The sequence below is a fragment of the Acomys minous genome (assembly GCF_964271855.1).
Source record: "Acomys minous genome assembly, chromosome: 13".
NCBI classification, from domain to species: Eukaryota; Metazoa; Chordata; class Mammalia; order Rodentia; family Muridae; genus Acomys; species Acomys minous.
Window position 1 is genome coordinate 108,607,392 of NC_140495.1, and position 27,272 is coordinate 108,634,663.

Below are 27,272 nucleotides of genomic sequence, written 5' to 3' on the forward strand. Positions count from 1 at the left end.
AAGAGAACCCATAACTCTTGCACTACTAAGTGAACAATATCCTAGCAATAATCTAAACATCTGCCCTTCTATCCACAGATAAGTACATCACCACCCATCAAGGAAACTTCTCTTAGAGCAATACTACAGAAAACCACATCCAGGCAAAATGCAGATTGTAGAGCCCAGTCTCAGTGGAAATTAAAAACTCAACATATGGAAATATTCCATAGGTTTTGCATAAATTAGGTGAACATTTAAGGTTTGCTGTAGAAGCGAATCTAAACTTCAAAGTTCTGTTAAACTCTGTTCACATCAACACCAACCAAAGCCAAGCTGACGTGCTTTGGTTTCCCTGCCACACTCTTCAGTCGGTTCATCGACGACAGGACAGCCAGGGTGGTGTGTACACGCCTATAACTCCAGCACGCAGGAGGTGGGGCGGGAGGATGGACAGCGGCCAGGGTGCTGCGTACACCTATAACTCCAGCATTTTAAAATAAAGTAACTGATATTTTAGAGGATTTTATTTTATTATCAGACTTTTATAGTGTCATGGGAAAACTACACCTTTCGAATTTGAGACTATTAAGATTTTTCCAGCAGTGCTTATTGTATGAGACTTTACACCCATGGAAGTGCCACTGTCCTAACCTTATCTTTTTCTGCCTTGTGCTTCTGATTCTGACCAAAATGTAGTTAGCAGAGATTGGGTTTACTCTCTTGTTTACAGTCACAAAGCAAACAAAAATCTCCAGACAAAATATGAGGCAACAGCTTGAAACACCAGTAAGCCAGCAGCCAAGGGGAGAGTGATCCCTGAGGAAACAGAACCAGCAGGAACAGCCTGCAGGTGGGCCAGTGACTCCCAGAATTGATGTCTGTTGGGGTCCTGGGAGGGCAGACAGGTGGCCTTTGGAGACGGAAGGGCTCCACAGGGAAGATCTCCAGAGGTGTGTGGAGGATCCCAATTGTTGTTCAGATGAGCACTGCTCAGTTGTGTAAAGATCACTCAGAGAAACAGCCACCCAGAAGGCTAATGAGTCAGACATGGTGGCAAATGTCTATAATCTCAACACCTAGGAGGCAGAGGTGAGTTCAGGGCCAACCCGGGATTCTCAGCAGCAAGAGTTCATGTCAAACAAAAAATGTTTGAGTTACTACCAACCTAATAGCCTTATAGGTCACAGTGTCAGGGAGAGTACTCAGAAGCAATTGCCTTAACATTGGGAGAATGCAACCCTCAACAGAAGACTCCCTTCATCCTCCCAACAGAGTTCCACAACAAGCCTGCAAAGGGTCAGCTTGTTTCCAGGTACCTTAACTAGGACAAAGTTCCACATTAAGAGGAATGCAGAACTAGCTATCCTTCACCAGGGCCAAATTCGAGGTTAGCCTCTGGTGAAAAATTACCAGGCTTGCAAAGAAACAGGAAAAATTAGCCAATAGAAGCAGACCCAGATCTGACTGATGATGAGATTAGGAGGCACTGAAGTAGTTGCTGTAACTACATTCCTCTTGTTCAGGAAAACACAGCAAAGAATGAGAATGTTGAGTAGTAAGAAAACCCTGATCCCACTTGATCATTGGCGGGAAACCTACAGCATGTGAGAATAATAGCACATCACATGGGGCTAGTCTCTGTCAAAGCAGAGCAGGAGAAAGATTAGAAAACTTGAAGGCTTAGCAGTGTAAACTATCCAAAATATACTTACAGATTTTTAAAAAATTATTTATTTATTTATTATGTATACAGTGTTCTGCCTGCATGTACACCTGCAGGCCAGAAGAGGGCACCAGCTCTCATTACAGATGGCTGTGAGCCACCATGTGGTTGCTGGGAATTGAACTCAGGACCTCTGGACGAGCAGCCAGTGCCCTTAACCTCTGAGCCACCTCTCTAGCCCTACAGATTTTTTTTTAAGGCCTGAGAAAAAGGAATCATTTTGCAATGAGACAAACATGAAGACATAATGTGTATATAATTATAGTTTTAAAGAGAAAGGGGGCCGGGCTGGTGAGATAGATCAGAGGTTAAGATCTCTGTCTGCTAGTCCAGAGGTCCTGAGTTCAGTTCCCAGCAACCACATGGTGGCTCACAGCCATCTATAATGTGATCTGGTGCCCTCTTCTGGGCCTGCAGGTGTACATGCAGGCAGAGCACTATCAGTGGTCACAGTAAGTATAAATGGCTTAAAAATATCCAGTTAAAAGAGAGCTTTACATGTTGGATAATAACTCATTGTGTGCTACCTAGAGAAATTCACTATGTAAATAAAAGCATACAAATAGATAAAAATACAAGAGGATACTTCATGCTAATATTTTCTAAAGAAAGCTGGAATAAATTGTACTGATTTTTGCACAGATTAGATTTTAGAGCCAACAAGATTACTTGTAAGAGAGGTTAGAAAATGCCTTACTAGTTAAGAGTACCTTACTGCTCTTTCAGGTGACCTGAGTTCAGTTTCCAGCACCCACACTGGGTGGCTCACCACCTCCTGTCGCCCCAACCACAAGGCATCTGACAACCTCTTCTAGTGCCTGCCAGCATTCACGTGCACATTACCTATACATAAATGTTAAAAGACAAAAGATATTACCAAGAATAAAGACTTAAAATTAAGTGGATTATTAGTCCTAAGTAACTGTTTAAAATGTTTATGCACCTATAAACAGAACTTCAAAATACAGAATCTGATATCTCCTAATGAAAGGGGTCTCCAGTTAATGTTAGAGACTGCAGAGCTCGCCTCGCCCCCACAGGGGTGAGGAGAGTGACGTCAGAAGTGATTTAGAAGACTTAACAACTGCCTGAGTCGGCATGTATATGGCATTCTATCCATTATAAGCCAGATACACTTTATTTTCAGTTCCACGTGGGACACTGGCTAAAAAAGATTAGATTTTTAGTCTATAAGACAGCGTCAAAGATTTGAATGACTTAATTCTCAATTATGAACTCTGACCAAAGGGAATTAGAAATTAACGTATGTCTGGGTATAGTGGCATATGCCTTTAATCTCAGCACCTGGGAGGAAGAGGCAGGCCGATCTCTCTTGAGTTTCAGGCCAGCTTGATTTACATAGTGAGTTCCAGGACAGCTAAGGCTACACAGTGAGACAAAAGTTAAAAAAAAAATATCAATGTTGGGGGTTGGAGAGATGACACATCAGTTAAGAGTACCACTGGCTGTCCTTCCAGAGGAACCGGGCTCAGTTCCCAGCACTTAGATTGTGTGTGGCTCACACCCATCTGTATCTCCAGGTCCAGGAGATCTTCCAGCCTCTGAGAGCTCTAAGCACAGATGTGTGTTGCTAATTTAAAGGTAGAGTCTAATAAATGTCTTTTATTAGCTCTATAATTGTTAAGGCAGTAATTTCTAACCCCCTAGCAATTAATGAAAACATGGACACTTGTATATTTTAAAATAGCCTTGGTTCACCTGGTTCAGGGCAGATATTAATCCCCTAAACTCCCTCTCATATCTCCCTGCCAAAATCCCATGCCATCTGTTTTTAATAATTTCTGTCAAGCTGCCTCCCATCCATAATCCCAAATACTTGCTAATGTTCTTCATCTGGGCCAAATCTCCATCCACACGGGCCATGTGCTTCTCCACCTAACTAACCCATGATGGCTTCCTTCCTTCTCTCCTTTCTCCTTGCTAAGATCCTTCACTCCCCCAGCCCGGGAACCTCTGTCATGTCTACCTTCTTCTGGCCCTGCCCAAGTATCAACTTTTTATTGGTCAAACTGGGAGGCAAGATTACAAATATCATTTTGGAGTATGTGAATGCCTTCTCATTTGGGCAGTAACCAAACCAACCCTCAGCACTTGGTACACAGACATATATTCGGGCAAAACACCCACGTGTATACAATAAAATGCAGGGTGTGATGGTGCTGCACACCTTTAAACCCAGCACCTGGGAGGAAAAGGCAAGTGGCTCTCTGAGTTTGGTCTACATAGTGAGTTCTAGACCAGCCAAAACTACATAATGAGACTCTGTCTCAAAAAATTTTTTTAAAATGAAAGATATCTGGAAAAATCATAAACATGTTTCCAAGAAAACCAGTGGTTAGAAAAAAAGCCTTAAATTTAGACAGTAATTTTAATAATCATCAAAATTTATAGTGTTTTATAGTTTCTAGAAAGAGTGAAAGGAAAAATTCAAAAGTGTAAAGTTACAAAACAGTATCTTTAGCTTACTTTTTAAGAAACTGGAGAGTGAAAAACGAAAACTAAACAGAAGAAACAGGTCAAAAATAAAAGCTTACATCAGTAAAATAAAAAACAGAAAAATAGGGGAAGCCAGTGAAATAAAAAGCTATTGCTTAGAAAACTCCACTATAATCAGGAGAGGACACGTGTTTCCAATTGGGAATGAACGTAACAAAAGCAAAGAGAGCACAATTTTAAAAGGAAATAGAGAGTAGCCAGGTGTGGTGGCTCACACCTTTAGTCCCAGCACTCAGGAGGGAGAGACAGGCTGGTCTACAAAGTGAGTCCAGGACAGCCAGGGCTACACAAAGAAACCGTGTCTCAAAAAGCCAGAAAAGAAGGGGGTGGTGGGAAGGATCATAGCCCACAAGGCGGCTCACAACTGTCCGTAATTGCAGTCCCAGGGGATCTGATGCTCTCTCCTGATCTCTGCAGACACCAGGCATGCACACAGTGCACAGCACATTCATTCAGCAAAATACTCACGTGCATAAGTAAACCCTTAAGTTTTTTAATAGGAAAAAAAATGTCTTTTCACAAACAAAGGTTTTGGAACAAATTGGTTTTTGTATTTAAGAATAATCCTTGTTTAGATGGGCATGGTGGTCTATGGTGGTCTACCTTTTAATCCCAGCACTCAGGAGGTAGAGGCAGGAGGATTGCTGTGAGTTCCTTGACAGCCAAGGCTACACAGAGAAACCTTCTCTCAAAAACCAAAAGAATAATTCTTGTTTCATACTGTGCATAGTGGTATGTGGGGACTTAGGTGGGTGTATATACCCCTTATCACTACACAAGAGCTAAACCCACATGATTAATACCCCACACGTTACAAAGTTCCTTAGTGTTGTTGCTAGAAACAGGACCATTCTCAATGTCTTGTTTTTAGGTTTTGGTTTGGTTTTTTGTTTGTATTTTGAGACAGGGTTTCTCTGTGTAGCCCTGGCTGTCCTGGAACTCACTCTGTAGACCAGGCTGGCCTCGAACTTGCAGAGATCCGCCTGCCTCTGCCTCCCGAGTGCTGGGATTAAAGACGTGCCCCACCACGCCCAGCCAGTATTTAGTTGTAATGGGAGTCCTAGAAATGAGGTGTGTAACGAATGATTAATGACAGCTGGGATGGTTTCACCATTGTGAGCAGGAGCAACAATCGTATTAGGAAAAGTATCAGCCATACACGATCATACTTAAACATCCAAATTCTGTGATATGAATAATACCTGTTTGTCAAATGGCATTGGATTTTTAGTACTCGAGGATTAATCCCACCAGCAGGGGGCAGCAGAGCGGAGGGAGCCTCTGGAGGCAAGGCAATTTGGTGCGAGATGGCTCAGCAACAAACGTTGGTTCAAATTTTGGGAGTCTGAACCCAAGTGGTTTATTTTAGGCTTGTTGAAGTATGGCACAGTTGGTGACATTATTCTTGTGTTGATTAACTCAATCCCACGTGGACAACGAAGTATAACTAAATCTCTGAAGAACAAAATGATCCAAATACTGGCCTGGCATAACTACATTGAAACGCTTTGTAAAGTACACGTGACACCTTCCATAAAGTTAGATTTTATGGACTGACAACACAAGGGTAGAGAGAGCACAGTGCTGGAAAGTCTACATGGATAGCACAGGGCACCCGGGCCAGAAAGCACATTCACGCCAGCCTTCTGGGTAGAGAACAGGCTTCACGTTCCTTCCCTTGAAGAGTCAACCCTGTGTACTTAACACTCCAGGCTCCCCTAGTGCCTGACTGCGAGCAGGAAGACTTCTGTGCCCCTACAGAAAGTAAGCCAGTCTATTTAGAACTAACTGTAAAGCGCAAATTTATGAAATTTCTGGAAGACAATCTTTGTAGCTTTGGATGTGGCAAAAATTTTCTGAAGCAAAATAAGTAAAAGAAAAACCAGTGGAGGGCTGGAGAGATGGCTCGGCAGTTAGAGCACTGGCTGCTCTTCCAGAGGCCCTTGGTTCAATTCCCAGCACCCTTACAGCAGCTCACAATTGTCTGTAATTCCTGTTCTAGGGAGTCCGGCACCCTCACACAGACATACATGCAGTCAAAACAACAATATACATAAAATTAAATAAATATTAAAAAAGAGATAGTAATGATGACACTCCTGTAACCCCAGGATTTAAGAGATGAGACAGGAGAATATTTTGAGTCTGAGCTACACAGCAAGCAGATCAGACACCGCCTGGATCCCCGAGCTGGGACAGAAGGAAGTAGAAGTGGACACAAGGACAGCTTTTTGGATGACAGATTTGTTCATTATTTGGATTGTGGTGGTGGCTTTATGGGGGTGGGAGGAGCAAGCGCACACTTACACGTTGTATGCTGGAGTGTGCACAAGCTTTGTGTGTTTCTCACACAGCCTGTTACGGATCGTGATGCTTGTACAGTCTTCAACATTTATAGTGTGCTGCTTAAAATGTAAAGACCTTAGTCTCGTTTAAGAGAGAACTTTTCAGTGATTGTTGAGGAAGAAGAAAGTGTGCTGTGTGTAATTGCTTTCTTGCCATTTTAATGTGTTGTGGAATTGAAAGACTAGGTAGCCAGGCATGGTAACACACATCTTTGATTCCCAGCACTTGGGAAGCAGAGGCAGGTGGATCTCTCTGAGTTCGAGGCCAGCCTAGTCTACAAAGTAAGTTCCAGGACAGCCAAGACCACACAGAGAAGCCCTGTCTTGAAAAAACAAAACAAAAAATCAAAAAGGAAGAGAAAAAGAGAAATAAGGTAAGTGTCCTAGTTTGTATCTCTGACATGCTGAAGGCATCATCAGAGAAATGTTAGATTTTACTTTATAGTCAGATGAGAACTTGATTGTCCAGCTGGATGACAGACAGAACGGACAGACAGCAGGAGAGCCTCAGTGTGGAGGGAAGGAACCTACTGCGTTTAGTCTGGGGAGACACTCAGGGTCTTGCTCGGGTGAGTAGGTGAGCGGTTCCTGAAAAGGCCTTGTGTGCTGCTTTACAGGGCAAAGGGCACACACTGTGAGTGTGAGTAAGGCTGGAGACTGAAATGGCACAGGGGGTTACCCCGATAACCCAGCTGGACCCTGCTTTGTCACGTGAGTTTTTAAAAAGAAGAGAAACTAGCCAGGCGGGTGATCCCAGCACATGGTATGCAGAGGCAGGTGGATCTCTGTGAGTTTGAGGCTAACCTGGTCTGCAAAGCAAGTCCAGGATAGCCAAGGCTACACAGAGAAACTCAGTCTCAGAAAACCAAAAAATAAAATAAAATGAAAATTTAAAAAAGAGAAACCTTCCTGGTTAGAAGTTGGGAGATGTGCCTACAAAGGAACGGTGAACAAGGCCACAGTTGGCTCAGCTAGTTACGTTCTTGCTTTGCAGGCACCAGGGCCTGGATTCCAATCCCCAGCGCTCACATCGAAGGCCGTTTGTGATGGCGGGAGCCTGGAAGGCAGAGACAAGAGGGTTCCTGGGCTTGTTGTCTAGACAGTCTGGCTGAATCCTCAATGTCTAGGTTCAGTGAGGCGATGTTTATAAAAAGTAAGGTGGAGAGCAACCCAGGAAGGCGTCTGCCGGGCAGCCTCCACAGGCATGCACACAGCAACACACACATTAACTTAGGAAAGAACAAAGAAAGGCAGCTGTAGGCTCAGTTTTCTTAACCAGTATACTTTATTACGAACTTATTAACCGAGTGTACGTTCCTTATAACCTGACTAACCGAAACAATAGGAAAAAGGATTGAAGAATAACAAAACCATAAGGATATCAGTTCCAAGGAACAATTGTCCTGCTGTAATCAGCAGGATTTTTTCTGCTGGAACCTGGAGTAACCAGAACCCAGAACCTCAGCAGGAGCCCGGAGCCCCAAAGTCTTCCCTCAAGCGGTTCTCTGTAGGAGCATCTCCAAGTGCAGCGATGAACAGCCCAAACTATCCCAAGTCTCCAAAGGCCCCACCTCCAGTTCTGGGCTCATCTAATTATCTCTTCCCAGAGTCTGTTCATGGATCTTTTCAGCTGGCAACAATCAAGCTCCCGCACGAGGTGGTTTGTCTTCTAGTGGGTTAACATCACCTGTTCTCACAAGACTGTTCCCCATGCCACACTTGGGATCATGACAAAACCAGGTTTATCTCTCCTTCATGCACCATTTGAAGATGGAGGAAGCAAACCTCCACCAATGCAACAACAATCTGGAGAAGGCCAAGGAATGGTCCCTCCAGGCAGTGTTCCCTGCCTGCCTTGGGTTTTCTACACATCTCACTGTCAGAACTGTAGGTTTATACATGTACGTGGGCTCAGCCAGTGGGTCTGTAGTTATTTGTTACAGAGCTACTGAAGAAAACTAGGGCTGTCTAAAGGGAGCTCAGAATTGACTTTTCTTTTTCCTTCTCTCTCCCTCTCTCTTTCTTTGCCTAGAGAACTGGAATGGAAAGTTGAGCTCTGTAACACTATTTTATTTCTTGAGGATTTTCCCCTTTCCACCCTTCAAATCTGACTTCCCATAAAACAGATTAATTCATTAAAGGTAGTTTCTAAATATAAAGTCTTAGAAGTGTAATGTAGCTTTAGGCTAACCCCTGTAATTTAGAGCTGGAGAAATTGAGGGCAAAGGCTTTGTAGCTAGTGCCTGCAGGTGAGGGCCTGTGCCTTCTGGCCTTTCAGCCTTCTGCCTTCAGAGTGGGGACACAAGGTAACCAAGGCCTTTGTTCTTTTTACATAAGGGCAGCTTGTTCATAGGCCCAAAATGCTATTCTTTCTTAAAAAATTGATTTATTCCATGTGCTCACAAATCTTTAAATCTCCAATTAGAAAGGTATAAAAACCACAAACATGTTATACACTAAATTTTGCTGTAATTTATCTTTAAAGTACAGGAAATTTATAACTCAGTGCATTCATTAGTGTGTGTGGGTTTTGGGGGTGGTGGTGGTTTGAGACAGAGTTTCTCTATGTAGCCATGGCTGTCCTGAAACTCACTTTGTAGATTAGGCTGGCCTCGAACTCACAGAGGTCTGCCTGTCTCTCTCCCCCAAGTGCTGGAATTAAAGGCATGGGTGGGCCACCACACCGGGCTCATTAGTGTGCTTTTTAGAGTGCTGAGGAAATCATTCTTTAGTTTTTTCAACTCTTGTTACAGAGTGATGTTCTGCAGTTTTTCTTTTGGATTTCAAATGGCCTTTAAGAAACATAAGGAAGCCAGTGTGGTGGTGCACGCCTTTAATCCCAGCCCTGAGAGGCAGAGGCAGGCGGATCACTGAGTTCTAAGGCCAGCTGGTCTACAAAGCAAATCAAGGACAGCCAGGGCTGCACAGAGAAACACTGCCTCAAAAAACTAAAACCAAATCCAAACCAAAACCAAAAAACCATCTGCTTGATTTAAATGTTTTAACAAGACGTGGTATATTACAAGGGAATGTAATGTTTTGTTTATGTGTATGGATGTTTTGCCTGCTTGGGTGCCTGTGCACCACATGTGTGCATTGCCTGCAGAGGCCAGAAGAGGGCGTTGGATAAGCAGGAACTGGAATTGCAGATGAGTGTGAGCTGCTGTGTGGGTGCCTCTGTAAGAGCAGTTAGGCTCCAGCCCAGGGAGGATGGCATATAAGATCTTGGTTCTAGGTTCTTTCCCTGTCACTGCAACTCTGGGAACCATCTTTTCCTTCCATTGCTGGTTGATATGCACTTACAGGAACTGGTGAGGTGTGGCCCTGGTCCTCTGTTCATGACAATTCACTACCAAAATGAACTAAGTAGTTAGATGGTTTGGTGTGTGTTGTGTGTACACAGATGTGCACCTAGTGTACTTCAGACCTGCATGTGTAATTGTGCCCAGGCTTTCTTAATTTCCATTCCTGAGGAGAAACAAATACATCTTTTTCTTCTCCTTCTCCTTCTCCTTCTCTCTGTAGTTTTGGTTTCTCTCTGTAGTCTTGGCTGTTCTGGACTTGCTTTGTAGACCAGGCTGGCCTCGAACTCACAGAGAATCACCTGCCTCTGCATCCCTGTGTGCTGGGATCACAGGCTTGTACCACTGTACCTGGCTGAGAAACAAATCTTATTTTTCCAGATTTAATTTAGAGAAGTAGTCTCTATGTCGTGGCACTTTAGCATTGGTTCTGTATACTGCCTTTGAAAATGACAGTTCATTTCACCATTTATTGAGTGCTGCTTATATGTCTTTTACTTAGACTAAGTAGTGGAGTTTAAAAAAAAAAACAACACATTCCACACTTGGGGTATTATTGACTGGCTTCTGTTGGTCTGTCCCTAGAAAACAGCAGCAGACTTGGAGCTAAACTATAAGACATTAATGAGTCACTACTGGTTAATAATCTACCACTCTGGTACCAAGTAGAAATATGATTTTTGTTTTGTTTTTAAGATTAACAACATGAAACCAGGCATGGTAGCACACCTTTTAATTAATCCCAGCACTTGGAAGGCAGAGGTAGGCAGATCTCTGAACGTGAGGTTATCATGCTTACCCTAGCAAGTTCTAGGCTATCCAGGGCTGCAGAGTGAGACCCTGCCTCAGAAACCAAACCAAACCAAACAACAGTGTGGCCCAGAGTTACGGAGATTCCTTCCTGCTATCTCTTCCTTTACCAAATGTGTGGTTTTGAGGTTTTTAATTTTTTGTTCTTTTGGGTTTAAAAAATATTGTTTGTTTGTTTGTTTGTTTGTTTAATGTATGGGTGTTCTATTGCATGTATGCCTGGGTGACAAAAGAGGGCATCAGATGGAGATTCCAGTATAGGTGCCTGTGAAACATTATGTGATTGCTGGGAATTGAGCTCTAGAGGAGTAAACAGTGTTCTTATCTGCTGAGCCATCTCTCCAGCCCCCCAAATGCATGTTTCATGGAGACACATTTTCTGTTCCCACTAGAACAGTGCTTGGCGCAGCATAGGCACTGTATTTTCCAGCGTATAAGATGGCCTTCGACTTTAACTTTAACTTTTCCAGTTAAAATATAGAGTTTGGAGTATACTTGCTGTGTAAGACTACCTACCCCTCTTCCAATGCACACCCTGTGCAGCAGACTCGAGCTGTGTATGAGTTTTGTTTTGTTTTTTAATTTAATGTATGTGGTTGTTTTCCCTGCATGTATACCAAGTACATTCCTGAGGCCAGAGAAGGCCAGGAAAGATGGAAGGGTCCCTAGACCTGGAGTGCCAGGCGGCTGTGAGCTGCCATGGGTGCCTGGAATTGAACTGGGCCCTCTACAAGAGCGGCCATTGCTGCTCTCCAGCCCCCGAGTAGAGGTGTTATTCTTAGGAAGATGTGAAGAATGTTGAAAGTTATCATCAGTCTCTACAGCGTTTAACAGCGTTTTTTAAGCTGCACCTCTAAGGTGTGGGCTTGTGGCTTGGCTACAGAGCTCTGTGGGGTTTGTTAGCAAGGTATCAAGTCAAGACAGTGCCTAGGAATGATTGTGCTGCCTGCCTCAGCCTCCGGGCAAACGCTGAGGTCCTAGATGTGTGACGGGACACCAGTGTAGGGCTGCAGAGCAGGACCTTGAGTGCTATGGGACTAGATCTTTTAACCTGTCTCAGTGGCGCTCAGCTTCTTCAGCAGCCATGTTTCAGTTGTGCTGCCCAAAGCACTAGCAGTCAGCAGTGAGGTTTGACCTGTGAAAGCCTGTGAGCCAGGCTGAGGAAGAGTGCGCCCAGAGTGCTGCTGACACACACAGCCTGAGCTCGTTCTCCGGTACAGAAAAGAAAAGGCTCGAGAACCAGTTTGATTTGCTTAGTTGTGACAATGTTTTTATCTTAATGATCATTAAACTTAACTACTACCAAGACTTGAGAGCACCCCTTGCTCGACACGTCCCAGCTAGGGCTCCCTTCCTGCTTTGGAAGGCACTTCCACTTTGAATTTGGCCAGTAAGAAGGCTCAGCAGGTGGTTCCTGGGAGCCACTCAGTAGGAGAGAAGAGGCTCCCGGCAGCTGTGCTCTGACCTCCACATGCATGCTCTAGTGTGACCCCTCCCTCCCCATTAATAAACCGAATGTAATTCATTTTGTTTTGCTTCGAGACAGAGCTTCTCTGTGTAGCCCTGGCTGTTCTGGACTCACTCTGTAGACCAGGCTGGCCTTGAACTAACAGTGATCCTCCTGCTTCTGCCTCCCAAGTGCTGGGATTAAGGGTGTACTACACCACCACCAACCAGGGCAAGTTAATTTAAAAATGTTGGATTAACTGGAAAACAAAGAATGAAAATTCTTCCTTTAGCAAATTTCTTTCTGGATTACATATAAGCAAATATGTTGGTGCCTAGTGTGATGGCACACACCTGTAAGGCAGGCCGATCTCTGCAAATTTGAGTCCAGCCTGCTCTACATAGTGAGTTCCAGGTCCTGGCATTAAAAAAAAAAAAAAGCTGGGGAGGGAGAAAGATGTGTTGTTGTCAGCTTTTTGTTTTTTGTTTGTTTTTCCTGTCAGTATTACAAGGTTGTTTATCTGCAGTGGATCCAGGTTCAGTTCCCACAACCGTCTGTAACTCCATCTCAGGGAATCATATAGTTTCTTCTGGCCTTTGTAGGCACCAGACATGCATCTGCTATGCAGATATACATTCCCATGCACATAAAATAAAATTAATTAATTTTTAAAAAGAGCGTATTTTAAAAAGAGATATCCTTATTTAGCCACACTGTTACTTTAGCTCTAACTTGTGCAGCTTGTAAGCGTTTAGTTCCTGGGAGACTGCGGGCCCTCATCTTGACTCATTGCCTCTCACTCCCTCTTGGCTGTTTCCCTTATGACGTTAGGCATGACTGGTCCTTTGTACAGTTGAACCTCTACTTCCCTCTATAAATTACATTTCATTTTCCCCTGTAAACCCTGCTTCAAATATCATCTTAGCATCTTTATGTATCCCTCTCCGGCTTCACTTTAAACTCGGGATGCCCTACCTGTCTCTCTCCTCCAGCCTTTGCTGTTGCCGTGTACCTCTGAAAGACACAAGGAATACACAGACAGGGAACACACAGACTCGGCACTTCATGGTTGCCTTTTTTGTTTGTTTCTTTTTCTTTTCTTTTTTTTCCCCTTTCTTTCTTTCTTTCTTTTTTTTTTTCCCCTCAAGACAGGGTCTCTCTGTGTTAGCCCTGGCTGTCCTGAACTTGCTGTGTAGACCAGGCTGGCCTCGAACTCACAGCAATCCACTTGCCTCTGCCTCCCAAGTGCTGCAATAATAGGTGAGTGCTACCACACCTGGCATTTTTATTTAATTTTTGGTTTTGTGAGACCGGGTCTTTCTGTGTAGCCTTGGCTGTCCCGGACTCACTCTGTATACCAGGCTGGCCTTGAACGCACAGCAATCCACCTGCCTCTACCTCCGGAGTGCTGGGATTAAAGAGTTTGTTTTTTTAAACAGCCTTTAGCCAAATACTTGTTCTTAAGAGATGTCCTTTCTTAACTCTAAATATTATTTGCAGAAAGATTTGAACTTACAGTTGCAAAATTACAAAGTGCTAAGGAAATTGAGCAATCAAATAATAAGTGGCGGCGGCGGCAGCGTACACCTTTAATCCTAGCACTTGGGAGGTAGAGGCAGGTGGATCTCTGTGAGTTCAAGGCCAGCCTGGTCTACAAAGAGTTCATGGTAGCCAGGGCTACACAGAGAGACGCTGTTTTGAAAAAACAAAACAAAACAAAAAGTCTTTGTAACAGACTAAACAAAATATTGGCCATAGCTGCTGACCAAATGATGAATTAAGAAATTCCATCAACAAAAATCTGCCCCAGCATAGAGCAAAAAGTACTTTGATGGAGAGAGAGAGAGAGAGAGAGAGAGAGAGAGAGAGAGAGAGAGAGAGAAGCAGTGGGTCCCAGCCACATCTGGCTGCATGTTGGGACCTTGTGGCATACTCTGATGCCTGGTGCCTCAGACCTACTCAGCCCCTTTGGGGTTGGACTCAGACACCCACAGCCTTTTAAAAGTTCCACAGGTGATCCTAATGTTGACATTATTAGATAAATAAGAGGAAACCCAAAGGATAAAAGTTCTGACATCTCTCCAATAAGACTTCGGAGACACGGATGTTACAGTGCCTGTGGAGTCAGTTCACCCGTAAGGATGGGAGGCCTGTAGGGGCTGAGGGAAGAATGTCCCACCTAGCTACCTGTTTGCTTATTGGAACTTGAAGAAGCAAGAACACTCTTGTACTTTCCATAGAGAAAAGACAGGAGCCACAGTAGGAGGGAGAGAATCCTCCATGGCCTATGTGATCCCACACAGGCCCTGCTCTTGGCCCCACCAGTTTTCTAGTGAGCACTCAGCCCGCGCAGTGTTGCGTCTGTGAAGCCCTACTCCATCGGGCCCTGCCATGCAGAGGCTCATCAGACCACACTGGGAAGCAGCTTGCTTTTCTTTGTTTGCTCCTCTGATCACATCTGCTTTCTGTTTCTGAGAATTCCCCCGAATTTTTGATCAATGATGCATACATACATTTTTTTTCTGAGCTATTAGGAATTTCACCGACTTACAGGAGCTGAGGTTGTAGCTCAGTTGTAGAGCATGCCTAATATATGTCATGTCGCTTGAGTCCATGTCAACACTGCAGAAAACTTGTGGTATCACTTCGATAAGCAAAAGCTGAGGACTACCTTTCAGTCTGTTTGAGGCCTGATAGGGTAAAATGTTCAGAGGTAAATACTGTTCTCAGATGCATCTTTATTGTGAAATGTTAACATTGGCTAGCCTAGTATTTTCTAGGTTTTATTTTGTTTTGCTAGTAATAAAACCATGTACCTCCTGCTCACGTGATTCAGCCCAAAGTGATAGTGCACACCTTTAATCCCAGTGCTCATGAGTCAGAGGCCGGAGGATCTCTGTGAGTTCTAGAGACGCTTGGTCTACATAGTTCCAGGATAGCCTGGGTACATAAACCCTATCCCAAAACAAAACTGAAAATGAAAAAAACAATAATTCATCTGGCTAAACAGTCCCAGCAAAGCAAATCTGGGCTATGGAAAGTGTTTTTGGAGGTTCCAGTAGAGGAGTGCGGCTGCTGTATGCCCTTCCCTGGAAAAACAGTCCTGTGCCGCTCAGCTCTGCTGTGGTGTACACGGAGCTGGGAGGGAAACAGTCCTGTGCCGCTCAGCTCTGCTGTGGTGTACACGGAGCTGGGAGGGAAACAGTCCTGTGCCGCTCAGGATCTGTAGTGAGAAGAGCGAGTCCTCCACAGCATTGTCTATATTGAAGACATAAAACAGACATCTCAGAGCAGCCCTTGACTGAAAGACTGATGTAATCACTCCTACAAGTGCAGCTCAGGACTTAGGAAGGACTCTGGAAATGTGACAGGAAGGGAGGAAGGCTGGGGAGGAACACTGGAGGGTAACTGCAGCTGGCTGGTCACAGCTGTCACACACTGGTCACATGCACATAGGTATAATAAAATTTATTGGTTTAGACGTTGTAACTGTATCTGATGTGCCCCACACCTGGCCACTTACCATATTTTTCATCACCCCAAGCAGAAACTCTGTACCTTATAACGTTCCTCTAGCAACCTCTATTCTGTGTTGACTCTGAGTTTGACTGTTGTGTATGTGTTGAACACGCGTGTGTGTGCTGGTATGTGTGTGCACTTGTTTGTTTTGTCTTTTCCGAGACAGGCTTTCTCTGTGTAGCCTTGGCTGTGCTGGACTCACTCTGTAGACCAGGCTGGCCTCGAACTCACAGCGATCTGCCTGCCTCTTTCTCCCAAGTGCTGGGATTACAGGCGTGCACCACAAGACCCAACTATGTGTGTGCACTTGTATGCAGAGGCCAAGGGTCAGCATCAGTTTGTTTTTTATTTATTATTGGTGTGTATGCGTGCATATGCCCCAGCACTTGTGTGGAGGCCAGAGGATTCGTTTTAGAACATGGTTCCCTCTTCCATGTGGGATCCAGTTTTCAGACCTGTGTGGCCAGCACTTTTGTTTTCTAAGCCATCTTGCTGGCCCTGCACCAATTCTAGATTGACTGAGTGGCCAGCCAGCACCTGTGGTCCTCAGTGCTCAGAATGCACGCTAACACACTGAGCAATTACCATGGGAGCCCCCAACACACACACACACACACACACACACACACACACACACTCTGTTGTTTTTTTTTTTTTAATGCTAGCCATTCTGATGGGTAGGAACACATCTTAAACTTTTTTTTTTCCATTTATCTGGTCACTATTGATGTAGAGCATCTGTCATTTCCTGATTGACTATATCTGAGAGAGGGAGAGAGAGAGAGAGGGAGGGAGAGAGAGAGACTGAGACTGAGACTGTCTATCCATGTGTGTCTGTGTCCATGTGTGTCTGTGTCCAACTCCACCACCTTAATGTAAAAGATATTTCTCTTGGGGAAGTAGCTGAATAAATGTGCAAAATTTCACACAGCTGTGTAGTTCTCTCTTCCTGTGTAGTTCACGCCTCTTTTCTTTTTTTATGTGTATTTCTTGTCAGTATCTATTACTGTGTCTCTAGGCTGAGAGAGATTGGAGTGTGAAATTTACATAAGGGCTTTCCATTCCATTCTTTTTTTTTTTAAAGATTTATTTATTTTATTTATTGCATATGAGTGCTTTATCTGCAGAAGAGGGTATAAGATTACATTAGATGGTTATGAGCCACCATGTGGTTGCTGGGAATTGAACTCAGGACCTCTGGAAGAGCAGGCGGTGCTCTTAACCACTGAGCCATCTCTCCAGCCCCTCCATTCCATTCTTATACAAAAACAAAAACAAACAACAATAAAAAAAAAACACATCAAAATTAATATCTACTTAAGCTTCCCTGTGATCTGAGACCTAGTTACGTTTCTTCCTGTGTCTTTTCTTCTGTGTGTTTCAGTTGTGTGGAGCTGGAAGCTATAGGTGACAAGGCCAGGAGTTGGCAGTGCTTAGAAACACTTGCTGTGGTTCCTTGGTGCTCCTAACAAAGAAGCCAGGGATGAGCTGAGAGCATCAGTCATGTGCACAGACTGGGCAGAGCTTGGAAATGGCTTCTCAATTGGGAGATCTTAGTTACTGAAGTTTTCAGTGCCCTGTCGAGTCTCAGGTGTTTGCTGGACTAGCACTTTGGAAAGGGCGTGCTTGTCTGGCATGGTCATAGCAGCAGAGCTGTGTGTTCCCTTTCTGGGGTACCAACTGGGAAGCAATTTCCTTTCTTCGGCTGGTTTGGTTTAGTACACTTTATCATGAATTAATAACAGCCTTAGGTAAAAGTGACTTTAAATCTAGAATAAAACAGGACTCTGTCAGAAAAATACTGAAACCTCTTCATTTTGTCTTAAAGGTTTTAAAATTTATCCTGTCTTTTTTTAATAACACAATAAAGTAATTTATTTTATTAAATACTTTTATTTTGTTTGCTTATAAAAATCTATACTTCCAATGACATAAATGGAATTCAGGGAAAGTATTTGGAAAACTTAAGGTTTTTGTTTGTTTTCAAAACAGGATTTCTCTGTGTAGCCCTAATCTATAGATAAGGCTGGCTTTGAACTCACAGAGTTCTTCTTGTCTCTGCTTCCTGAGTGCTGGCATTAAAGATGTGCAGCACCACCCAGCTTACTTTATTTCTTTATTCTTTAAGATTTATATGACAGTAGCCAGGTTTAGTGGCGCATGCCTTTAATCCTAGCACTCGGGAGGCAGAGGCAAGTGGATCTCTGTGAGTTTGAGGCCAGCCTGGTCTACAAAGCCAAGGCTACCCAGAGAAACCCTGTCTTGGGAAAAAAAACTGTATGGTTTTGAAATCTGAAAAAAATGTTTATTTTCTTGTTTTGAAGATTCTCCATGTGTCTCTTCCTATGGACTCAGCAATACTGCCATTCCCTGAGGTTAGCAATGCTCACATCCCTTAAGTGCTGAACAAGTACCTTTGCCAAGTTGTTACTCAACAACTTGGCTTGTGGGGATTTGATACTTACTTGAATAGCAAACCAAGTTTTCCTTTTCTTCATCTTTTATTTTTAATTTAATTATCTTTTGAGAATTTTATATATGAATGCTGTATTTACATTGTTTTTCCTTTAATTCCTCCCATGCCCCCTTCTCGAATTTATGCTTTCTTATTCTTTGAGTGTGTGTGAGAGTGTGTGTGTGTGTGTGTGTGTGTGTGTGTGTGTGTGTGTGTAAATTTCTGAACACAGTCTGCTGAGGTCACATAGTTTTGCTTGTGTGTGTTTAGGGCTGACCATTTGCAGGGTCTCATGTAGCTAGGGTGATGCTCAAGCCCTGGGTACTGCTGCTTCCACCTCTCAGGTGCTCTTATTGCAGTGGTATATGCTGCCATCACTGCTGTGCCTGGCTGGAGAAAACTTTTTTTTATCTCCTTCTCTCCCCCCCCCCCAGACAGGGTCTCTCTGTGTAGCCTTGGCTGTCCTGGATTCACTTTGTAGACCAGGTTGGCCTCGAACTCAAAGCGATCCACCTGCCTCTGCCTCCCGAGTGCTGGGATTAAAGGTGTGCACCACCACGCCTGGCTTTTATCTCCTTTTTAAAATTAATTTTATGTGTATAGATGATAACTGCATGTATGTCTGGGAACCATCTGCATACAGAGTCCAGAAGAGAGTGTCAGATCTCCTGGAACTAGGGATTGAACCTCAGTCATCTGGGTGCTTTTAACCGCAGATCTCTCTGGCCACCCCATTAAACATTTTTGAAGGAAATGGCACATAAGTAACACATACCTCCCAGTACATCACCATGAGGCTATATTTCTAATTGTTGTTGCCACAGAGTTTGGTTATGGCACATATCACCTATAAAAAGCATATTGTTTAGATCAGGTCTTGCACCTGGGATTAAAACTTTGTGCCACCACCAGCTCTAGACCAAGTTTGTTCCCACTCATAACTCCTTTTTGCCCAGGAAATTTTTTTTCCCCCCTCAAGACAGGGTTTCTCTGTGTAGCCTTCGCTGTCCTGGACTCACTTTTTAGACCAGGCTGGCCTCGAACTCACAGAGATCCACCTGCCTCTGCCTCCCGAGTGCTGGGATTAAAGGCGTGCGCCACCACCACGCCCGGCTGCCAAGAAATTCTTAAACAATCCCAGATATGTGGAATAAATATGTGTGTGTGTGTGTGTGTGTGTGTATGTATGTATGTATGTATGTATGTGTGTACATTAGTTATGGGCTGGAGAGATGGCTCAGCGGTTAAGAGCACTGGCTGCTCTTCCAGAGGTCCTGAGTTCAATTCCCAGCAACCACATGGTGGCTCACAACCATCTATAATGTGATCTGATGCCCTCTTATGGCTTGCAGGGGTACATGCAGGCAGAGCACTGTATACATAAAAATCTTTTTTAAAATAGTGTACGTTAAAATAATCTTTGGTGTGCATGTATTTTTCCTATTTATTCACGATAAAAGCAAATATACATACCAACAGATAGATATGCTTGTTTGTCCAGTACAATCCAGTCCAAAGATGTACTAAGTTTCGATATTACCTGCTGAGAAATGGCAGTAGGAAAATATTAAGTCCTTGCTGTATGTCCCTAAGCCATGATCTTCCTATAAGAGCAAACAATCTCTGTATGTGTAGCAAAAATACTGCAGTTCGTAGCTTGCGATAGGCTGCAGTCTGAGCTAAGGGATTGCAAACAGCACTGTTTGGCATTGCATGGTCTGATGGCATGCATGGTCAAATGCACGCGTGCTCTCAGATTAGGCCTCAGAGTTCCACCGTGCATGGCCAGCACTGCAGAACACCTTGGGCTCCTTATCAGTTTATTTTTGAATGGATTTTGGGCCATTGTACATTCAGAAAGCATTTCTGCTGGTCAGTGTTTTCTCTATCCAGTGTGGGATCCCTACTCAGTGTTTGGTTATGCTGCACATCACCAGTTAAAAGGCCGTTGCTTTGTTGGGAAGGCCTTTTCTCCTTTTCTGGTAGGCAGTCTGTGTGGTGGTACTGGAGAAAAGTTCTCAAGACATTTTCACCTACTGGGCTTCATGTGTCCAGGGCTTCAATCATGTTCTGCTGACGAGGTTGGTGTGTCTGCGAGAAGCTAGAAGACGTATTCCCCATGCATACAGTCCATGGCCTGCCCCCTCCAGAGATTTAAAAGGCCATTTTATCTGCCGTTTACAGGCTTCATACCCGTTCTCATGCGTCAGAAAGCTGTCACAAGCTCTGGGTTTCTAGAAGCTAAGGACCCGCCCTGTTGTCTAACTTTCCTTATTGTCCAGCCTAGCATTTTGCAGAGCGAGCTAGGTGCTTAACTTCTGCTGTTTGTTTGAGGACAGTTTGTTCTAGCCTTTCACTTACCCTGAGCCAAACATTTGGACCTTTTATTCTGGTATAAACTGTGCTAGAAAATCAAGCACAAGGGCTTGGCCCTTGGATTTTGGTGTTCTCTTTGAAGATCTTTCAGCACAAGTTGCTCACACTGAAGAGAACGTAGCTTGTTTGGGAATAAGTGAGAACACTGTGTGTTCTGGGTGCCTGTCATTAGCTCTCTCAGTGAAGCAGTTTCTGCAAGTAGAGAAGCTGCTGTGTTTGCGTTTGGTTTGAGGGCCCAGAAGGTGACTTGAGTGAGCCTCGCATCGGCTCTTAGCCTGATGTGGAATAGCTTTAGAAGGGCGTGGTTCTAACTGGGTTTTCTGGGGTCCTAAACCTCAGCACTCAGGACACTGAGGCAAGAGAATGCCCAGCTTGAAGGCAGCCTGGGCTACACAAGAACTTGTTTTAAAAATAATAGGTATTGCCGGGTGTGGTGGTGCACACTTTAATCCCAGCTCTTGGGAGTTGGAAGCAGGCAGATCTCTGAGTTCAAGGCCAGCCTGGTCTACAAAGCGAGTCCAGGACAGCCAAGGCTACCAAAAAAAATAAAAATAAAAAAGTATTGTCATTAACTCTTCATTTCCCTATTCAATCAAGGAACAGTATAAAATTAATCACAGCAGTAGACAAGCATGCTTTGTTTAGCTTATTGATTATTGATAATATTGGTTGGCCTTGCTTGAAAAAATGTCAAATTACAGCACTTGGGAGGCAGACATATGGATCTCTGTGAGTTCGAGGTCAGCCTGGTCTTCAAAGGAAGTTCCAGGACAGTCAGGGCTACATAGAGAAACTCTGTCTTAAAAACAAAAGCACAAAACAGCAGCAACAACAACAAAAAGCAAAAAAAGAAAGAAAAAATTACTCATGTATTTAAAAATATACACCATACTACTTAATTCAGATCTCTTTGTGAAGGAGTTTTATCCCAGTCACACTGCTCTGAGTAAAGGCTTGGAGTAGCCGAAGGAGGAGCAGAGGGAGGAGCTCGGTTCTGCTCCGCGTTCCCTGCTGACGACTGTGAATATGAGCAGCTCACAACCCTTCTTCTCAAAGACCCCTTGCGTCCTCCAGGAATGCCTCGCGCATACCAACATTCAACCGGGGCGAGCTAAGAAAGGGTGAAAACAGGCAAAACGACTCGAACACATATAGTGGAGCTGGCGTCTGTGGTGGAGGGTAACCCAACTCGGGTGTGGGAGAGCTCTGGCTGGCTAGAGAAGGGGAGCTGCCTGGTGTGTGATGCGAAGTAGCCGAGGCTAGGTCTGAAGGACAGGTCAGTGTCTACTGTGAGAGGTACCTTGGGTGCTGGCGGGAAGTGAACTTTATCATGTCTCTCCCCCTACCCCTTTAAAATTTTTTTTCTTTTTTCTTGAGATGGTGTCTCATACCTCAGGCTAACCTGTAACTCATTATGTAGCTCAGGTTGGCCTTGAACTTGCAACCCTACTGCCACTACCTCCTGAGTGCTGGGCTTTGTTGGCATGATACTGCCCACCCAACCCCTAAACCTCATTTCGCAGCAGTTTGAAGTGAGAGGTGGAAAGTGTAGTCTTGCCGAAGGTCCAGAGGTGACACGGGCTTGCGTTCTTGAGGTGTGGATCTCTGCTGACCTCTCTGCTGTTACCTCACTGCTGCCTTCAGCAGAACCCCTAACAAGTTCTCTGCTCCCTCTCAGGAGTATGGCTGTAGAGAAGAACGCTGGAAAGCTCTGGGAGGGCAGCTTCTCCCTGTGTAGTCACGGTAATGACTATAATTACCAGCAGACCTGAATTATACTACTCTCTAACCTAGGACCACGGCTAGACGGGAAATTGAAGAACTGGGCGACGGTTTACCTCCCCGTCTGATGGCATCCATACATACGCACAACAAATGCTTTTGTTGTTTGTGGTGTTTTAACTCTATTAGTATTATGTAAGCTCAGTTCTCAGGGCTTTTCAGGTGTATTAAGAAATGATATTTTCAGGCTGGAGAGATGGCTCAGCGGTCAAGAGCACTGACTGTTCTTCCAGAGGTCCTGAGTTCAATTCCCAGCAACCACATGGTGGCTCACAACCATCTGTAATGTGATCTGATGCCCTCCTCTGGCCTGCAGGTGTACATGCAGGCAGAGCTCTGTATACATAATAATAAATAAATAAATCTTAAAAAAAAAAAAAGAAATGATATTTTCACTGAAGGAAATATGTTTCTTCTGGCAGGTTTTCTACTTATAGTAGACAATGACTACTGATGAAGGTGCCAGTAACAATGGAGAAAACCCAGCTGCCACCGTGGCTGAACAGGGAGAAGATATTACTACCAAAAAAGACAGAGGAGTGTTAAAGGTAAGGCCACAGAGCTGTAGAGTATAGGGGGAATGTTAAAGGTGAGGCCACAGTGCTGTAGAGCATAGGGAGATGTTGTTTGGGGCGGGGGCTAAGGCTCACACACTGCAGTGCTGTTCTCATCCGCCTTCACCACTGGTGTGTGTGTTCTTCTCAGACTACAGGCGCTGAGGCGGCTAGGTAAATTAACTCACCTCCTCACTCACACCTCAGGCCCTGGAGAACAAGTCCAACTGATGCTTGGCTTGAAAAGATTCCTCCTTATTTCAGAGTGTGCATGTGGATTACTATTTTACTATGCCACCTTAGCGTGCTAAACTACACAGTGACTGTGCTAAAGAATCTGAAGGAAAAGGACAGGGCTTAGTTTTTATATACAAGTACTGTTTCTTGGTGTTGTGATGGACGGGCACAGAGATTATCTGTTTGGGTCTTCTATTTATTTAAAGTGTGTGTGTGTGTGAGAGAGAGTGAGGTGGGGGGAGGGAAGAGTGTTGTGTGCATGTGTACTTGCTCCTCTGTCAGGATGTCTCCCTCAGTCACTTCTCCACCTTATTTTTCTGTAAGACAGGGTCTTTCACCAAACCTGGAGGTCACTGTTTCAGTAAGGCTGGGTAGCCAGCAACCCCCTGGGGTCTACTTGTCTTTGTCCCCCAGCACCAGAGTTGCGGACACACTCTGTCATAATTAAGTTCTTACATGGGTCCGAGGGATATGAAGTCGCTCAGCTCCTTTTGAGCAAGCAGGAGGACCCCATGAGCCAGCTCCTCAGACCCCTCACATGATTTTTAATTTTTAATCTTAGCAGCAGTGTAATGGAGACAGTACCCTTTTGATGATGGTGGTACTGGGCATGGTACCTAAGGCCTTGTGTGTTCTAGACCAGTGCATCACCAGCCCTATTTACTCCGTATTTTGAGACAAGGTCTCACTAAGTTGCCCAGGCTGGCCTTGAATTCATACTGTAACCCAGGCAGGTCTTGAACCTGCCATCCTCCTACCTTAGTCTCCTAAATAGTTGGGATTACTGCTCTGTGCCAGCAGGATGGGCCAGATTCTCCCATTTTGTAGATGAATAAACAGAAACCGAGAGGTTCAATGAGTTGAGCGCATTAAGCAGTTGCTTGTCCCACACTGCTGTCACACATGCTTTATGTAGTTAATTCTCTCTCTTTTTTTTTTCTGATGAGCTTATCTTGCATATTCTCAGTGTTATTGCCATGTGGAAACTCATGGCCCTGTGTCAGCACTTGTTCACAGTTTCCTCTCCTCAGAATGTCCATGTACTCCTTCTCAGCCTCGGAGCTGTAATTACTCCTCCAGAGCTCTAGGAAGCTTCTCCCGACAGTGGAGATTTTTTCAGGCTGTCCGCAACATCTCCTACCTTATCTTTTCAGCCTGCCACATTCAGAGAACCAGCCTCCAAGGTCCCCCGGCCCTGTGTCTTCCGTAGCAGAGCACTGGATGATTCATGAAAGAGGTTTATTTTGGCTCACAGTTCTGTAGTCTGAGAAGTCCAAGAACATGGCGTGCCTGCGTCTCCTTGCTTGTAGCAAGGGCAGTTCACAGCAGAAAGCAGAGGGTGGGCAGGCGTGACGATCTGGGAGGCATAAGCAAGGCGTGAACACGCTCTGTGTGATGAGGAACACAGTGCCTCCACAGGGAGCCCACACAGCACCTGCCACCCACTTCCATCCTGAAGACCTCAGTCCCAGCACCGCCCCAGTAGCAGTCAGATGTCAGTGCCAGCTTTAGAGAGGGCGGTGCTAGCCATGCTTGACCCCACCACAGCGTCCCTCCGCTGGGATAGACATCGCTGCCCAGCTTACTCAGAGCCCTCTAGTAAACAGACAGTAAACTGTAGTCTCCTTTGTTCTGGGGAGCAAACCAAAAACAACAAGTTTTAAGCTTATTATAAATGTTTGTGGTTTGAAGTTCTTTGGGTCATAACATCTGTTACTGTCTAGAAGACCCTTCAAGTCACCCAGGGGCTTTTGGTGACGATTCAGTGGGTCTGGCAGCTGTGACCTGGAACATTTGTTAACCTCCCTGGGTTAAGTTTCCTGTTTGTAGAATTTATAATACCAGTCAAGAAAAATAAAAGTCGGGTTTACAAGCCAGGCTTGGTGGCGCACACCTTTAATCCCACCACTTGGGAGGCAGAGACAGGAGGTTCTCTCTGAGTTCAAGACCAGCCTGGTCTACAAAGCGAGCCCAGGACAGCCAAGGCTACACAGAGAAACTCTGTCTCGAAAAACCAAAAATAAAGTAAAATTAAATTAAAAAGTTGGGTTTACATTTTTCAAATAAAGACTAGATTTTTATCTTTAAGGCAACTTAAGACTTAAGCACAAGTTTCATCCTGCTGGGGAAACAGACTCAAACGTGCGCGCGTGTACACACACACACACACACACACACACACACACACACACACACACACACGTACAGCCCACCAAAGTGATGCCATAGCAGTTGTTTCCATGCCGACGGCTGTCTGACTCCCACTGTCCATTCCACGTTCTAGGGTGTTCTTACAGCCCTAAAGTGTGGCTCTCCACCGATCACTACAGCTGGGTCCAGAGTCTCTTGAGTTCATATAGGATTTTTAGACTTTTTTTTGTGTGTGAAATGTTTTTTTTTGAGGCCTGGAAGAGCAGTATTGCCTGTTTTCCTTTACACAACCTCTGGGCTTGGGAGCTGAGACAGTTGAAGAATCTGTGTCTATGATGCTTATGCGAGGTGGGGCTGCAGAGAGGCATCTCCAGGAAGTTAAAGCCAAATAACTGAATCATTTGCATGAAATCAAACCCTTCCCAAAGAGGACATTATCAGGGTTAGCTGCTGAGTTCTGCACCACGGAAATGCTCCCTTCGGCATGATGAGTGGCAGGCTGAATTGCACCACCACACGCCTGGGTTGAATTATTTCCAAGAATTGACCAACTGCATTAGCAGCTTGCTCTGCCAAGAATAAAATAAATATTCTGGATTTTATATGATAGATAAATATTTTTCACCTTGAAGTTTCCTCCCCCTTTTCTTTTTCTTTATTAGAAACCAAGTTATTTGGTATAATCCAAGTCTAGATTTTATAGATTATTCAAATAATGGCAGTGTAAGCTGTGACATCAGGCATATAGCAGCAGAACAGTCTATGACTATCAGCTCTCTTTAGCAAAGGGCGGAAGTAAATAAGCCACGACTTCCACTCTGCTATGGCCGTCTAAGTGACGTTTACAAGTCCAGCAGTCTTTTTGGCCGAATTTAGTTTGTGTACCTATGCCTGCTCATAAGTCTGTGCTTTGAGAATGGGGCAGTCAGCCAATCAAATCTGGCTGCTGAGGCTTTGTCCTGTTGAAGATAGGGTTCCGCAGTGTAAACCAGGTGGCCTGGGACTGACTGTGTGCATCAGGCTGTCCCCTGCTGAGGCTTTGTCCTGTTGAAGATAAGGTTCCGCAGTGTAAACCAGGTGGCCTGGGACTGGCTGTGTGCATCAGGCTGTCCCCTGCAGTGACCCTTTTGCTTCTGCTTCTGACTTAACATTTTGAGAGAATATTGTGGTAAGGAGCAGTATTAAATGTAACATGAGCAAGGGGCAGTGGCACATACTTGTAATCCCAGCACTCAGGAGGTAGAAGCAGGTGGATCTCTGTGAGTTCGAGGCCAGCTTGGTCTACAAAGTGAGTCCAGGACAGCCAAGGATACACAGAGAGACCCTGTGTCCAAAAAAAAAAAAAAAAAAAGCAACAAAAAAACCCAAAACCAACAACAACAAAAACCACAAAAAACCAAAACATAACAAAATCACCACCAACAACAAAATAAACAAAACAAAAATGTAACAGGAAAGGTTAGTGAAAGGCAGTTTAAGGAATGACAGTGAGTTTGCAAATCTGCCTGGTTCCCTGGAGTCGCCTGTGTGGCCTTTTTATTCTTTATGCTTTATACCTTTTTCCCCTTATGTTTATCTTCTCTAGATTGTCAAGAGAGTGGGGACTAGTGAGGAAACCCCAATGATTGGTGACAAAGTTTATGTCCACTACAAAGGAAAATTGTCAAGTGGGAAGAAGTTTGATTCCAGTCATGATAGAAACGAGCCGTTTGTCTTTAGCCTTGGCAAAGGTAAGAGGGTCGTGTTGGCACTGTTTGTTTAGACTGTCTCTGTCTGCACCTACAGAGGGAATGGAGTACATCGCTGGCAAATGGGTCCACAGCCCACGCAGTCTCTGGGTCCTTTCGGGATCCATAGTGTCCAGTTCTTTTCTCCACAGGACGAAGCCGAAGCCTTAACTTACTGACATTACTACTAGTGAACAAACTGCTGGTACCTCAGTCGCCATGTTGTCACTGTCTGTCCCTATCCAGCTTCACCTCAGGGCTTGATTAGGGCTCCCGTGCACCCTCCTCGTCAGGGGCTGCTGCACTGCTAGTTGGGTACTGAGCTAGCTCAGTGTTTTTCATGAG

The 27,272-nt window shown here is 44.5% G+C and overlaps 1 protein-coding gene across 3 annotated transcripts in view; it reads left to right on the plus strand.

The window, feature by feature from the left end:
- FKBP5 (FKBP prolyl isomerase 5) overlaps nt 1-27,272 on the plus strand; it is a 96,275-nt gene that overhangs the window by 23,235 nt on the left and 45,768 nt on the right. For all 3 annotated transcript variants that reach the window (XM_084755215.1, XM_084755214.1, XM_084755213.1), the window contains 2 exons: nt 22,681-22,806; nt 26,786-26,930. In XM_084755215.1, coding sequence (XP_084611341.1) covers nt 22,702-22,806; nt 26,786-26,930 — 250 coding nt within the window. In that variant the 5' untranslated portion in view covers nt 22,681-22,701. The remainder of the gene's footprint in view (nt 1-22,680; nt 22,807-26,785; nt 26,931-27,272) is intronic.